At 43.7% G+C, this 15,100-nt stretch overlaps 1 protein-coding gene across 2 annotated transcripts in view; it reads right to left on the bottom strand.

The window, feature by feature from the left end:
• Positions 1–14,837, bottom strand: part of LOC309692888 (thyrotropin-releasing hormone-degrading ectoenzyme-like) — a 275,261-nt gene extending 260,424 nt beyond the window's left edge. The window contains exon 1 of one of the 2 annotated variants that reach the window (XM_082511733.1): positions 11,540–14,836. In XM_082511733.1, coding sequence (XP_082367859.1) covers positions 11,540–12,034 — 495 coding nt within the window. In that variant the 5' untranslated portion in view covers positions 12,035–14,836. Of the gene's footprint in view, positions 1–11,539 lie in introns of both variants that reach the window. The other variant, XM_082511734.1, reaches the window with a different exon arrangement.
• Between the last annotated feature and the right edge of the window lie 263 nt (positions 14,838–15,100).

The raw sequence follows: 15,100 nt of genomic DNA on the forward strand, positions 1-15,100 counted from the left end.
GAGCTCACTCTGGACATAAAGAGGATAGTGCTGTGGTCTGACTCCACAACTGTACTCACCTGGTTGAGGTCCCAGTCATGCCACTTCAAGGTCTTCGTCGGCACCCGCGTGGCAGAGATCCAGGAATTCACTCACTCGCACACCTGGCGATATGTGGACTCAGCCCAGAACCCCGCAGATGATATAACCCGGGGGAAGTCCCTTCTCGAGCTGACCAGACCCAATAGATGGAGTCAAGGGCCTCCTTTCCTGCTCCTAGGGCCAGAACAGTGGCCTCCAGAGCCAAGTGGCACCCTGGCTGAGCCTCCAGGCCCATCTGAGCTCCGTAAAGAGACCTTTTGTGGATTTTCTACCACCTTTGACCTCGCCACTTCGAACTTCAGCAAATATGACACCTGGACACAGCTGCTGGAAGCGGCTATTACGCAGTTGCATGGGGCGGCCAAAGGCGGTGGAACTTCATCGGCTTATGACTATGTTCGAGCAGAGATGGATGTCCTGAGAGAAGCTCAACAGGAGAGCTTCCCTGAGGAGTATCGACTCCTTAAGCAGGGGAAATCCATCAGTCGCAGCAGTCGTCTCCTTGCACTATCCCCTGAGTTTGACCACGAGAATGAGGTCATCCGTGTAGGTGGGCGTCTTCGCCGCTCCGAAGATCTCGCCTTTACCAGCTCCCATCCTTTAGTTTTGGATCCGACACATCCAGTCACCCGCCTGTTCATCCAGGATGTCGACAGTCGCCTGCGCCATCCAGGGCCAGAGAGGGTCTTCGCGGAGATTCGGCGCACTCATTGGATCCTGAGAGGCTGGGAAGCAGTTAGGCGTTTTCAAAGGACCTGTCTTGAGTGCCGCAGATGGAGAGCCCGACCGACTGTTCCCAAGATGGCGGACCTGCCAGTTGCGCGCCTCCGCCTTTACAAACCTGCCTTTTATTCGACAGGCGTGGACTGTTTTGGACCCTTTGAGGTCAAAATCGGGCGCCGTGTGGAGAAGAGGTGGGGCATCATCTTTAAGTGCCTAACTATCAGAGCGGTCCACCTTGATGTCCTAACCTCCATCGATACGGATGCCTTCCTAATGGCACTTCGCCGTTTCATTGCCAGGAGAGGAACTCCAGCTGAGCTGTACTCAGACCAAGGGACCAACTTCCGTGGGGGAGAAAGGGAACTGCAAGCAGCTTTTGCAGCATGACCTCTGACCTGCAGAAGCTCCTGGCTCCCCATAAGATCGTCTTCCACTTCAATCCACCAGCGGCTCCTCATTTCGGGGGAGTGTGGGAGCGGGAGATTAGGTCTGTCAAGACGGCACTCTACACTACAGTAGGATCCCAACCCCTTCAAGAAGAGGTCCTCCACACGGTCCTTGTGGAGGTGGAGGGCATCTTGAACTCCAAACCACTAGGTTATGATCAGTGATCCTGATCCAGTGACCCCCAACTGCTTTCTGATGGGGCGGCCTGACGGAGCACTTCCTCAAGTGGCTTACCCCAGAGAAGAGCTCCTGAGTCGCCGGAGGTGGAAGCACTCCCAGGTGCTGGCTGACCACTTCTGGTCTCGATTCGTCCGGCTGTACCTTCCAAGCCTGCAGCTTCGGCAGAAATGGCGGTCATCCCCCGCAGATGTCACAGAAGGTTCGGTGGTGATGATCGTAGATCCTCAGCTGCCTCGTGCTTCCTGGCTCGTGGGCTGCATCTCCAAAGTCCACCCCAGTCCCGACGGGCACATCAGGTCTGCTGACATCAAGGTGAAGGACCGGACCTTCACCCGACCTGTGGCGAGGCTGGTGGTGCTGCCTGCCCTCCCGGACGAAGACAAAGGACAATCACCGTGACTTTGTTTGTAAAATTGCCTTTTGTTGTGAGCAAATGTACTTCATACATTTGGGGGCGGCTGTACAAAAGGCCCCGTAGTTATGGGTTTATTCTGTTCAGTTGTTAGTTCACCTGTAGTTTTTAGAGTGGCCAGTAGAGGTCACCCCACCGCTTTGTATGAGAGACTATGTCCAGGGAGAGACGTGGGCAAAGCACCTGAGCTTTTCTGCTCCAGATTACTGGCAGAGAATTGGTTATCCCGTGAGAAGTGTGCGTTAATGAGCAACGTAAGTTGGTGATGTGTGAGGATGTGATAATAAGATGTGTTTGGGACTGTAACCAAGGTTAGGGGGGAAATGATTATGTTTCTGTCTGTGCCGCTAGCGGGTGCTAAGCTAAGCTAAGCTAACTTTCCTGCCGTGTGGTTGGGTATAGCTGTGTACCTGGTTAGCTCTCTCAGGGGGTCTACGTGTGAGTCGTGGGTAATATATGGCCTATGGTATTAAAGGGGATGTTAGTTTATTTCCTGCCTGTGTTTATGTTGATGTACTCTGGAGATATTGTTGTGAACACTTTAGTAATGTAGCATTTTCTTTCTGTTCCGTTCAGAGACCACACACACACACACACACACACACACCCATGCCCACGCACCTAAACCTGTATGCAATACCTGCTCCTCTGACAATCCCTGTTACCTTCAACTGTGTGAAGTCAATACAAGAGTCTGCACTATCCTCGGTGTCTTCATTGTCTCCCTTCTGAACATTCATCCGGGCCTTGAGCAGTGTTCTGGCCGACACTCCAGGGAGTGGTAGCTGCAAACCTGAACTAGCACCTTACAGTCCTTCCAGTACAAGCTATCTACCCAACAGAGTGACTGCAATCAATGCAGTTAGAGCTGAACTGTTTGGAGACCGGTTGACTCCCACTAGGCAACCTGGCCAACTTCTTTTCCTCTCATTTCTAAGGTAGACGAGAGGAAATTCATAGTTGACCTCAATAAACATTTTTGCTGGGTTTGTGTTCTCTTTTGACATTTTAACATTTTATGATTCGTGCACGATGTTCTCATTGCACACTGGGAGATCTGATTAAGAGTAAAACACGCCTCCTCGCTCATAAACTAAGATGCTGACAGGCAAACTAAGGGCATCAGAACCTGGAGGTAACATCACAGTAGTTTTGTCCATGTTTATTAGCACAGTCCCAATTTACCCTTTATTATCCACTTTGCTGACATTAATACCAAAGTTATAGAAGAGAAGCCAAAAATCAACTTGATAGATATTCTGTAGTCTGCAAATAAATAAATAATGGCACAGTGAATTATTCCATTTAATTTATCCCCATTAGAGTAATTAAGTGTTGAGCGATGATCAAAACATTGCATAGATCCAGTAAGTCTCACAGCAGGTGTTCAAACCGAGCTGTCCTGAGAGAAAGCACCCTCTGCTGTTCAGGTAGATCAGCGCAGTCAGGCAGCAAACCCAAAACGGTTAAAAACCACAGAAATGCACCAGCTTCAAGCATTTGCAGTTTGTCAGGTGGCATGCATTGCTCAGCAAACCCTGATTTACAGCCAGCTGTTGTTCCGAATGCTGGAGCTGTCGCCATGGTGACGTGACAGGCACCATGTGTACAACAAAGGGTGTATCTGAGAGCAGCTTTGGAGAAAAAAAGTATCATCATCTGAGCGTTTTCCCCAAAGTAGTGAGGAAGGAGTGTTGAAAGAAAGAAAGCTCAGCAGATCTCAGAGTGTTTGTTCGCCTGCCAACTTTACCCACATTCATCCATATTTCATTGTGCCGCTCAGGAGTCAAACTGACCAGGTGATGAAGAAACAGACAGTCGGCAGCTGTGGAGAATTAATACTGAAGGAAGAGGAGAGCACCTGTCTCATTAAAGGCCCTGGAAAGCCTCACAGGTGCTCTGACTTTTCCTGGCTGATTAGACCTGCGCCCAGGTTGACGCTGAGTGGGGATTTACTGGTAATTAACTGAAATGTCACTAAACTCAGTGCACTAAAGATGATCATCCAGGCAAACATATAACTTAGAGGGATATGTTAGTCAAGAACTCTCTGTACACACCCACACAGTCCTGTGAAGAGGGCTAATCAGCCACAATAAGTGCAAACACTTCTGTGGGTGTAGCGTGAGAGCATACTTAAAAATAATATCATAAGGTCTGCATATCTGCTGCTCGTGTTAATCAGTTTTTTGTCTGAAGCGATGCAAAGAAAAAAAATTAGGAAGGTAAATTTGAATGTCAAGGAAATGCAAATTGTCTGAGCGTAAGCCAGAATTGTGCATACCTCCCAGAGGAACGAGGAGAGTTTAGGGAAAAGGATTCTCTCGATGAGCAAACTGCTACTCACAGTTCTACCATCACTCACAGCAGCCAAATATGACCAAGGTCCATTCATCAAATGCTGAATTTCACAAAGTCCTGATTTCCCGAAGTATAAAGTGCTTCACCAAGAACATCTGCCATGATTTGTCTGTTCCATTAATGTGGTTCTAATGTTTTAACTAACATGGCACCTTTTTAAAAAACAACAACAACAACAACAATTCTTACCTAAATACCTTAATTGTTTGTTTTCAGGCAGACTGAGGGTAAGACCAGAACTTATCCAAGTGGAACAGCCATCTTGCTGATTGTATTAAAATTGAAGAATGGGAATACTTGCCACCTGACCTAATGAGCCTGCGTATTTATCCATGCATACTGGCTTGTTTGCATACATAATATAACACCATTCATTGGTAAATTTGAACCCTAGCAATATGGCCCCAAAGTGGAATGATTGGTAAATATCCCAAGTTGAAATAAGCTCCACTCATCCTTTGGCATTTAACTTAATTGCCTTCTTATTGCTTCCTTATTTAGTGTTATACAAAGGCTCTTGGCTTTGAAATATACGTGAGTATTTTTATGTTGTTTTTTTATTACTGGGTGAGGCCCAATTTTCAGACTATGTACAGTATATGGATATCATAAATCAAAATATGAAAATGCACATTAAGAGGTCACACTATTTCAGAGTCCACAGAAATGCAGTGAGTCTCAATGAAGTGTGCAGGGAGCCAGAATGTATAAATCAATAGTAGGGATTGTTATGATTTTTGGAGATTTAAATACAAGTTTCTTAATCAAATAGTTTACCCAGCTTTTAAAAGGCTTAAAAAATATTCTTTCTTGGTTTTACTTATGCAGGTGGCAGTTTGTAGGACTTATGGCACTGCTAAACTAAGTAACACAGGTGGTTTATAGATGTTTGCTGACTGTTGCTGAGGGAAATCAGTCACAAAGAGGACGCTGCACCAAAAACCTCCTTGTGATTGCTTTTGCTAGTGGATTGCCAACACAAACAAACTAAGGACTACTGCAGCACTCTACTGATGACCAAAGCGAGAAGGGCTACAATGCAGCACAGTGTACCTCTTTGCATTCAGTTTCACCCACCAATAGGAAGCATTCTCTTGTAACCACTTGCCAACTAGTTGGGGAATACATATTTTTCCCAAGAAACTGGTGGTGACCAGGGGGTAACTGACCAGTCTCTAGGCCTGCGTGACTGTTTCCTTATCTGGTTCCGGACGACAGAGGCTTTAGCCAATCCCTGCCACCATAAAGCAGGGTAAACCCTGGACAAGTCACCTGTCTCCAAAGAGTGTGTATCCTTTTGTAGGCCAAAAGGTCCAACATTGGTAACATGTGCTGTTTGGTGCCTAATTAAACGGCATATAAAAACACATAGAAATAGCAGGTAAGAATGACATTTAAAAAATTCACAACTGGTGCACAAATAAAAGTTGTAATAGAAGTAATTTCTAATTTCTATTGGATAATATAGTTTGTAAAAACATGTCTCATGTTAAATTTTAAAGTGTATGCATATGGCTATGTCCTGAAGGCAGTTCACATTTTGGGGTTTACACAGGTCAAAGAACAAGCAGAAGGCCACAGCTTCTGTTCAACCTCGTTATGTAACATGTGGGTCCTTTTAATTTTTACTCTTTTTGTGCATTACCAAGTTGCACCTTTCTCTTGGTATTTTACCCTGAAGTTATACTAAATTCCTTGTGTGGATCAAATAATTAATTAAAATGAATTCAATTAGTCATCATTATAAACATGGATGAGTAGCAGTGCATGATGGGAACACGCCCGCAGCAGCAGGAACAGTTTGGAACCTTTAGGTTGTTCCGCTGTCACACGTCAGCGACCCTAAGCCAATCAAACACAGTGTGTGTGTGTGTGTGTGTGTGTGTGTGTGTCCTTTGATGAAAGAACTGATCAATACGAACAGAGCCTGCTGACACAGAGAGGAAACAGTGGAGATTAAAAGGATGTTTTTCAGGCTTTTCTGATGAGTCAGCTGACACAGCGGCACGCTCTGAGATGCCTTCAAAATGTTCTGCTCAAATAAATGTTGTTTAATTGTTTGTTTCTTGGTGCTGGGTTAGATTTCTCAGCTAACAGAGAGTAACACTGAGCCTGGGGTGCATTTTATTTAGCTAATGTAGCTGCTCGCTTTCATCATGCTTGTATCTTCATTACGTCTCAGTTTCACTCGGTGCTCATGTGACAGAGAGATGCAAGGGGAGGAACTCTTTTTAACATGCATGCTGTCCTCCCTCACTGCAAAATCATTTTGAAGAGATGGCAACTAGCCATCAAAAAATATAGAAACTGACTGTCAAATACGTCCAAAAAATGGGTCAATGTACAGAATCTGTGAAGCCTCAGGAGTAGAAAGAAGTTGGTGAAGATGACTTTAAAACAGATTTCATTACCACTCGGTGATCTATGCCTGACTGGAGAAACCAGTGAGGTCTAAAAAGTCTCCCAGTGTTAATGAACCCTCTGACACTAAGCACGCCCCAAGATCGGACCACGAGGAAGCGCAGGAAGCTCACATTCTTATTAGGGAGGGCTTTCTGCTTCACACCAATGGGCTTCAGCGAGAAGTGTTGCAATCATAGTTGGCCTTAAACTTAACCCTGAATTACTTGAACACAGCCCAATGAAAATATCAATATGTTCTCTAAAAGAACATATACCCTGAAATATTTTACATTCCTACTTTATCATACTGTACATATATTTTTTCACAATATAATTGGAACAGAATACAGACCCTTTACTAAAACTTAGCAAAGCTAAAAAGTAAAGTTTGGTCACCTTTTATACCATCAGCATCATCCATTAATAAATCAGCCTATTAACGCTGCCATATGATGAGAGATGGGCGACATATTGGACAGATCACAGGGCTAACACACCCAACCAAACCCCACTAACTGCATGTCTTTTACACTGTAGGAGGAAACTGGAGTGCTCACGCATAGAACATGCAAACTCCACACAGACCACACACCCCAGCCAAATGATGGATTCAAACTTATTTGAACCCTGCTGTGAGGCAGATTGAACCACTGTTCCACTGTGCAGCCCCCAACAACAGACTGCAATCCAAAAGGCTGACTAGATATTTGACTGGGTGAGATTTTAACTTTTTAACCCCCCAAAAATGTTCAGGAGGAGTGAGTCACATAGAAAGACTACATCGTTCTACACAATCTAAACCATATTAGAAGAACACCGAAACATAGATATATTCTCAAATACAAGGCACAGGGAACAGCACTCCCCAATGTCAACTTAGTCTTTATAATGTATTTAAAGTATCACATTTAACATGTTAACATGTATCAGGGCAGCAATGAACCCCAAAGGCAGGATATTAGGGCTATATTTTAGACACATGCTAAACAAGCCTGGAGTCCTTCCAACCTTCCAAATCAAACTCTTTATAGTTCTGTTATAACATTCCCATTTTCCTAAAGTCTAAGGCTATCATTAGGTTGATCCAACCGTAACCCTAAACAGGTCACAACCTACTCTGCATCTTGACCTTGACATAACAAAGTGTGGAAACCCTGAGCTCATTTTCATTAAGGTTCACACAGCTGCCCTTCATCAATACTTGTGCTGCCCTCAGTCAGCTGAAACCCCAGATTAAAAGAAGACAACTAATTTCAGCTTCTATATTCCAACACAAACTATTTTTACAGTTAACTAGTATAATTGTCTATAAGTGATTGCATGTTATTTTCACATATTTCAAATACAAGTGCATTGTGCTACACAACCAGTTTAGCAACCACTTTAACACAATGTAAAGCCGTAACCTTCATCTCTTTTAACAATGACACACAGCGGGTGGCGAGTATATGCACAGGAAAAAAAGCAATAAAATCATATATATTAAATTCAGATATCAAATCCATCTCAGCTTGAATGGGCATGATGTGTCAGATTTTACTGACTACTGTACAGGCATTGCAATTCAAAGGGTGTTGAAAATTTCCCCATGGGACATGCTTGTGTTTCTGCGCTCGGAGCTCCTCATCTCTTCATCTCCTCTGTGGTGCATTTAAGCGATTGGAACATCCAGCGATTTCCAGGTCACAATCAGAGGATGTAGGAAGGAGGACTGGAGGAGGAATAAATTAGCCAAATGGAAGGCGCGCCTGCATGTTAATTTTACTTGACATGGAGTTAAATCATTGGCTGTCTGGAGGGACTGAAATCTGGATAAGAACTGACAGTGTTTGGCAAGTTGGGGAAAATGGTCAGCCGACATCTCCAGACCGAAAACCTTCACTTCACTTCGTCTCGAATGCATTTTGCATTCAATTTCTTTGAATCTGTGAATTAAGCTCTCTTTTCAGGAGTGTTTATCCCTCCCCTTGCTACCAGCCGCATCTATTTTTATTCACATTTCTGTTTTCTGGCCTTTCAACATCTTGACATTTTTTTCTTTTCATAATGCATTAACTCTGAGGATACCTTAGGAGACCTGCCTGGCACCCGACAGCACCTCTTAATTCACAGTGTGCCCTGACACAAACACAAAAGGGGCTGCAGGGTTTTTAATTGGCCTCTGCCCAAATTAGACAGATTTATCCTTCTCTCACATTAGCCGAGATGACCAGCCTGAAAAATCACGTTGCTCAGGCGTTTCTCTGAGGCTTTCTCTCACCACGCACTTGTCTCCGAAATTGGGCTGAAACAGCAACTTTGACGGTTAATTAGCCTCGTTAAAGAAACCTCCGAGGCCAAATCTGGAAATAAACATTCTTTGTTAGAGAGCGTCGGGATGCTTTCAGCACAGAGCAGACCACTGGATGCAAACAAGGAGCTTTGTTTGGAACATTATCAAAAGATCAAAACGTCTACATCAACAGGCTGCACCGCACCAATCTCTGTTTCATGATGTAGACTTTGTACGGAGCTGGATTCAACAGTAATTAGATCATGACTGACCATTCTCAATAACAATAACATGACTGCAAATAAGTTACTGCAAACAAGTTTAGTCCAACCATCATCCAGTTTTATCTCAAACAAGTCAGCTCTCAGGAATCTCTCATTCTACTATTAGAGTTGAGACGAAAAGATGTTACCGCTGACATCAACTCCCTTACATGCATTGTGGCTACAAGTCTTCTGTTACAAGGTTTCTATTTGGGGATGCAAAAAATGATATTAATAACAATATATAAATAAATAAATAAAATAAACTTCTGGATTAATGGGGTAAGTTAGATCTCCTCAAAATATACCACCTGTTCATAAACAGCTCCACTGGCTTCCAGTTCAGCTCCGTGTCAATTTAAGATTCTGCTTCTCACTTTCAAAGCGCTTCATAACCTCACTCCCCCATATTTATCTGATCTTCTCCATACATACTCACTCCCTTGTACACTCCACTCTTCCTCACCTCCTCTTCTTTCTATTCCACCTGCTCGGCTGACTTCTACGGGACTCAGAGCTGCCCTGAGACTTTGGAATGCACTTCCACCTCGGGAACTCGGCTCCACACTACAAACTCTCTCTCCACTTTTAAATCACACCTTAAAACCTATTTGTTCAAAATTGCACACCCTTCATGATTCCATTTCAGTCTATTTTTACCTTGTTTGGCTTTTATATTTTTATACTTGTTTTTATTTTTCATTGACCTGTTTTTGTACTAATGTAAGGTGACCTTGAGGGTCTTTAAAGGTGCCTATAAATAAAATGTATTTATGTATTATATTTATTTATGTATTTATAATAAAATTAAATGTATTCACATTATTATTATTATTATTATTATTATTATTATTATTATTATTATTATTATTAATAGTAATAATAATAATGATAATAACCTAATCTGGTATGGTTAGGGGTGGGGTCACTGGTATCCAATTCAATTCTGCCAAGCTGCCTACTATCTTAAATTTCATATAAGAACAGCAAATAGAAATTCAGAATTACTCATTAAATTGGGGCATTCATGCTCCCAACGGGAGTAACTATTGTCATTTTAAAGGTTCAAAAGGCTTTGCTGCACTACCTTCTCAAGAAAATTGTAAATCTCCAAGAGTTTAATTCATGCCTGAAAGAAAAAGTACCCAATTTAAAACTGGCCAGGAATAGTGTTGCTGACATTTCATGGACCCGGAGACTTCAGCTGTAGTAATGAGATGCAATACCAGTACTCATCTCTATTTTTTGTAACTTAGTAGACAAAAACAGCCGTAACCAACAGCAACCAATGCACAGCCAATATAGCTAATAATCTACCAGCATTGCCCATTTCATAAAGTTGAGTTTATTTAACTATTATTTGACTATAGTATGTCTAGTGTTTAAGAATTGTTGAGTCTGGACTACGATGTAGAGGGCTTCACAGCCAAGACCTGATCCAGTAACAAAGATGTAAATTTGTTCCATTAAGCTTAATTGTGTCAATCAGGGTCTTATTGTTACTGGTGTGGGTCTCAGGTTTGGGGTTCAGTCACACCTGAATGGATTCAAACTAATTTATGATTCAATGTCTGTGTTTTGAGGTAAGAGGTACGTTGAAGTAATGTCCATCATATCATTTGTTAATGCCATGAAAAGGTTGCCACAGTTGAAGGTGTCACATTTCAACTTCTTTCAGAGCACTGAAAATCTAGAGTTGTGTAAGAAGCATTAAATGTCTCAAATGCAGTGCAGTGCAGAGAAAGGTTTAATTTTATAATCTGCTGTACATTAGAAAAGGTTCTGAATAGGATAGCTATAGAGGTATTTTCACTCATGAAGTCAAAAATCAGGAGAAGCAGGTTGGTACCTGATTTAAAGTTGGGTTTTTTTTCACAAAACACTGGAAATACTCAGGCTGGCTAAGGCAAGGATACTGCTGGGGTAGAGCGTACAGATAAACACTCTCGCTTTTGCTTCTTTGTAAATTCAGCAGACGGTTTGCTATTCTAACACAGGCTCAGTTTAACCTAGTGTTTGGGATCTGGCAGGCTAAAAATCCAAAGTTGGACTTTTTTATTCTCACATTCAACTCTGTCAAGTGAGCTGAGGAAAAGCTCTGGGCTGTAATCATCAGTAAAAGCAGCTTATATTTGGTGTTTGGGTTCTTTGATAAGTCTAATTGATTGCATTTTGGAACAGGTCTGATTATTTCGGGTGGGTCTGTGCCTAAGTAGATTTTGAACCAAAAACCTAAAAGAACCTAAGAACCTAAAATTTTGGACAACCCCAAGCATGTTGGTCATTCAGTTTGTAAAAAGTGACATTACCTAGGAGTCCTTGGGCTCTAGACTGCTACATGCTTGAATTTAAATTATCACTATCCTCACTGTGAGCAAAAACAAAGCGCCAACATACCTCTAAGCGATCAGCGTGCAGCACAATAAAACGGGTGGCATTAATGCACTCCAGCTCAATGCTGACTTCGCCAGAGAAGGTGAAGTTATCCATGTAGACGGCAAGCCGCAGGTCGTAGTGCCGAGGCCTCACCGAGCCTGGTAATCGTGAGTTTCTCCACGGCTGGACCACCTCTTCGTCCCCTTTCTCCCCCGTCCTTTCCCCTCTGCCTCCATTCAACTTTGCAGACCCACCGGGGCCTCGGGAACTCGGCTCTCCAGTTGATTCATCGCGATCTCGTGCACCACAGTCCTCAAATTTGACATTGAGCGCAACGGCTACTGCTGTTACGATAATGAGGGTGAGTATGGAGAGGGCAAAGCCCAGCACCAGGCGCTTGTGCACCGTTATGTGGCGCTCAGTGGTTCGAGGCCGGACCACCACTGATTCTGCCCACTGATCCGAGAGGCCACGGCCGTTCCGCATGGCTCCCGGGCTGCTGTCGTTTAGTCCCATTTAGCTTAAAATGTCACTAGAACAGCAAAGAAATAATGTCAAAGTTCAGCAGCAGAAACAGATTCTGATTCAAAAAAATATTCATTTATGCACAGGTCAGATTTCAGCTTGTTTACAGTAAACTTGATGTGATTGAATGTGTTTTGATCGTCCAAAAGATTCCAGTCTTGATTCAGCCTGTCAGCCTATCAGTCTGTGCTGATGAAACTCCAGCAGTTATATATCTGAAAAACTGAACTCTGACCTTGCTGCTGATGGACTGTTATGAACGTCCTTGAGTTCTGCCTAGATGTGAAAAATCAGCACTGCTGCACGTCTTACATTTCAGGCAACCAAACTGAAAAAACAGAAAAAATGAGATGGTCATGTGCGTTTTGGTTTTGCGGTGAACAGAAACAAAAAAATCAATGCTGCATGGCTCGATTTCAAGAGCAGTGAAGCCTGAGAAGGAGAAGGAGGAGAGGGACAGAGCGGAGGAGGTATGCCGTTGAGGATGTGGCTATACAGTGAGCGTATCATCCATAGACTGGAAATCAGCTGGGTAAGCTAAACACTTAACCACCACAAGGTATAAAACTGGGAATAAAGCCTTATGCTGTAAAAGCAACCTTATCTGGATTTCCTCTCAGATTGTAAATTCAAGTCAGTTATGGATGATGGAAATCATCAGTTTGAACTTTAAAAACGGTCACGTTACCAAGTCAAAGACCCTCAACCAAAGTCTGAACGAACACAAGGGGGTTAAAGCGGCAGGTAGTTTTCCCAAGGTACGAGTAAAGTTAATTTGCTCTGAGTTAAAGCTCTTACACATCCGCAATAAACCATAAATAAATCCCTTTCGGACTATTATGGGATTGTCATAATGTTACAGTCGAAGATTATAATAACTTACAAGACATTAAGATGTGTTACAAGTCTCTTGGAGATTAGTATGATTGCATTTAAGGTTTGGAATCAAATGAAGACTTAATCAAATCAAAGTCACACCAGAATATGTTCAGATCTTATTTTGAGTAAAATAAAGTTTTGAATTCGGATCTTTGTCAAGAAATCCAGTTTTTTGTCTTTGTTTTTTTTTTTATTACAAGCTCAAGATTAATTTGTAATTACTCAGTTTTCTTAGGGCTTTGTCCCAAAGCAGAATACTTCAGTAATCTTGTTTTTAAAGTACAGTTTTGTAGTGACTTCTCTGTCACACAAACTTAAAGTTGCTGTTAAAAATTGAGGAAGCGCCTCCGTTTGACCCCTTTTCTCTGATGGATTTCAAATTAAAATTAGCTTTGCTGCTGATAAAGGTGTAGTTTAAAAACGGTAATAACTCTCTGGCTGCGGTCTGTGTCTATAGCACTCGGTTTCTCTCTCTCTCCTTTCCCTCTCCTGAGGGGGGTTAAGTGGATAATTTACGGCCAGCATGTGGGTTTATTTCACCGTGGAGGAGATAATTCACTCGGCTACTCCACGAGGTCTAAACGATCCCAGCTTTCCAGCTCATGAGCCTGACGGATGGAAGCTGGATTAAAACTGATTGATAACCCAGGATTGTATTGATTACATGGATGCCGCTCGGTGGGGACAGAAATCCACAGAAAGAGCTGAAAACCCCCTTTTTAAAATCCACCATCAATTAATCAGTTCCTTCAGTGAAATCACTCAGATATTGATCATGAAGGTTGTCCAAACATTACAGGTTCATCGGTAAATATTATAAGAAGAAAAACTCCTCTGGTTCTCCGGTAACTTCTCTTCTCTCGCCCCCGCTAGGAAGCGATGATCTCCGTGTCCGTTTTAAACAGCAGTCGGTCCCCGAGGTGGAAGGGTACCTCTCCGGGGGTGATCCGCTATTAGTCAGACTCACTTCAGTCCAAAGGACCGCGCTTTCTCTGCTGCACGTCCCGTTTTCCTCGGTAACCCAGATGTGAACACCTGCTTTATACCTGCGGGCTGTTTCTGCTCCCGGGGAGGGGGCTGAGGTTACCGTCGGTCAATAAACTAACCCTCAAGTCCACCCGGGACGGTCCCGGGATTCGTTACAGCACCGTTAGAAATCCATTAAGTGCGTGTGGTGGGGAAGAAATCCATCAGGGACATGACGGGAGTTCACAGATAAATGCCAGGAAGCTGTTATTGATCCGCTGGCACATGTGGGGATCCCGTTAAACCGCCAGAGACCAGATCCAGCTCACACCGATGGGATTAAACACCGGACCCGTTAATAATAACAGTAATAACAATAACGGGCCGATCGTTTAAAGAAGAAGAAAAAATGGACTAAAAAAAACAAACACGCCGGAGGTCAGAGTCAGCACCGGGGACGGTGCACGGAACGATCCTGGAAAGCACCGTTAACAAATCCCACTCAGCACCAGGTCCTGCACACTCCAAAGTAGGATCAGACCTTGCCGGGTGGATTATCCCGCGTTAACGCCGGGCACGAGCCCCTCCGGTGCTCCTTTAATAAACCCTATCTTCCTCAACTTTTTCAGCCCACGGAGAGCCGCTGCTTCTCTCTCTCTCTCTCGCAGATGAGGATGACGGTTGATGATGATGGTGGTGGCGGCGGTGATGAAGCCTTCCTGTTTAGCATCCCTTCGTGCACTGAAGAAAGTGACGCTTGGTGATGGAGGTGAGGAAGAGTCTCGTGCCGCCCGTTCAGCAGTGAGTATGTTTGCGGTGTGCGTTTCCACTTGAGCACGAGCTGCTGCTCCAACCAAGAGGCACGCGCTGACCGAGGGAGAGAGAGAGAGAGAGAGAGAGACCGAGAGGGAGGGAGGTGGGTGGGGGTCTCAGCGTGTGAAAGCTACACCTCCCCAGCGCTGTTCAAATCTATTCCGCTGTTTTCTCCTCTGCTAGCTCTGGATGACGAGAAACCAGACAGAAGAGAAATGAAGATGAAACAAAGTAAAGGTTCTCTGTGTGCCTCTCTTTGGTTTTACACGCATGCAGATTTATCTGGCTGTGAAGTAACTGAGCAATGGGCACCGGGGCCTTTCCTGTGCAGATTTCTCCCTAAATGAATGTGTCTGCTGAGATTGGTTTTTCATTAGTCACTTTACGTCCACTTGCTCT

This window comes from Aulonocara stuartgranti (genome assembly GCF_965226115.1).
Source record: "Aulonocara stuartgranti genome assembly, chromosome: 17".
Lineage (NCBI taxonomy): Eukaryota > Metazoa > Chordata > Actinopteri > Cichliformes > Cichlidae > Aulonocara > Aulonocara stuartgranti.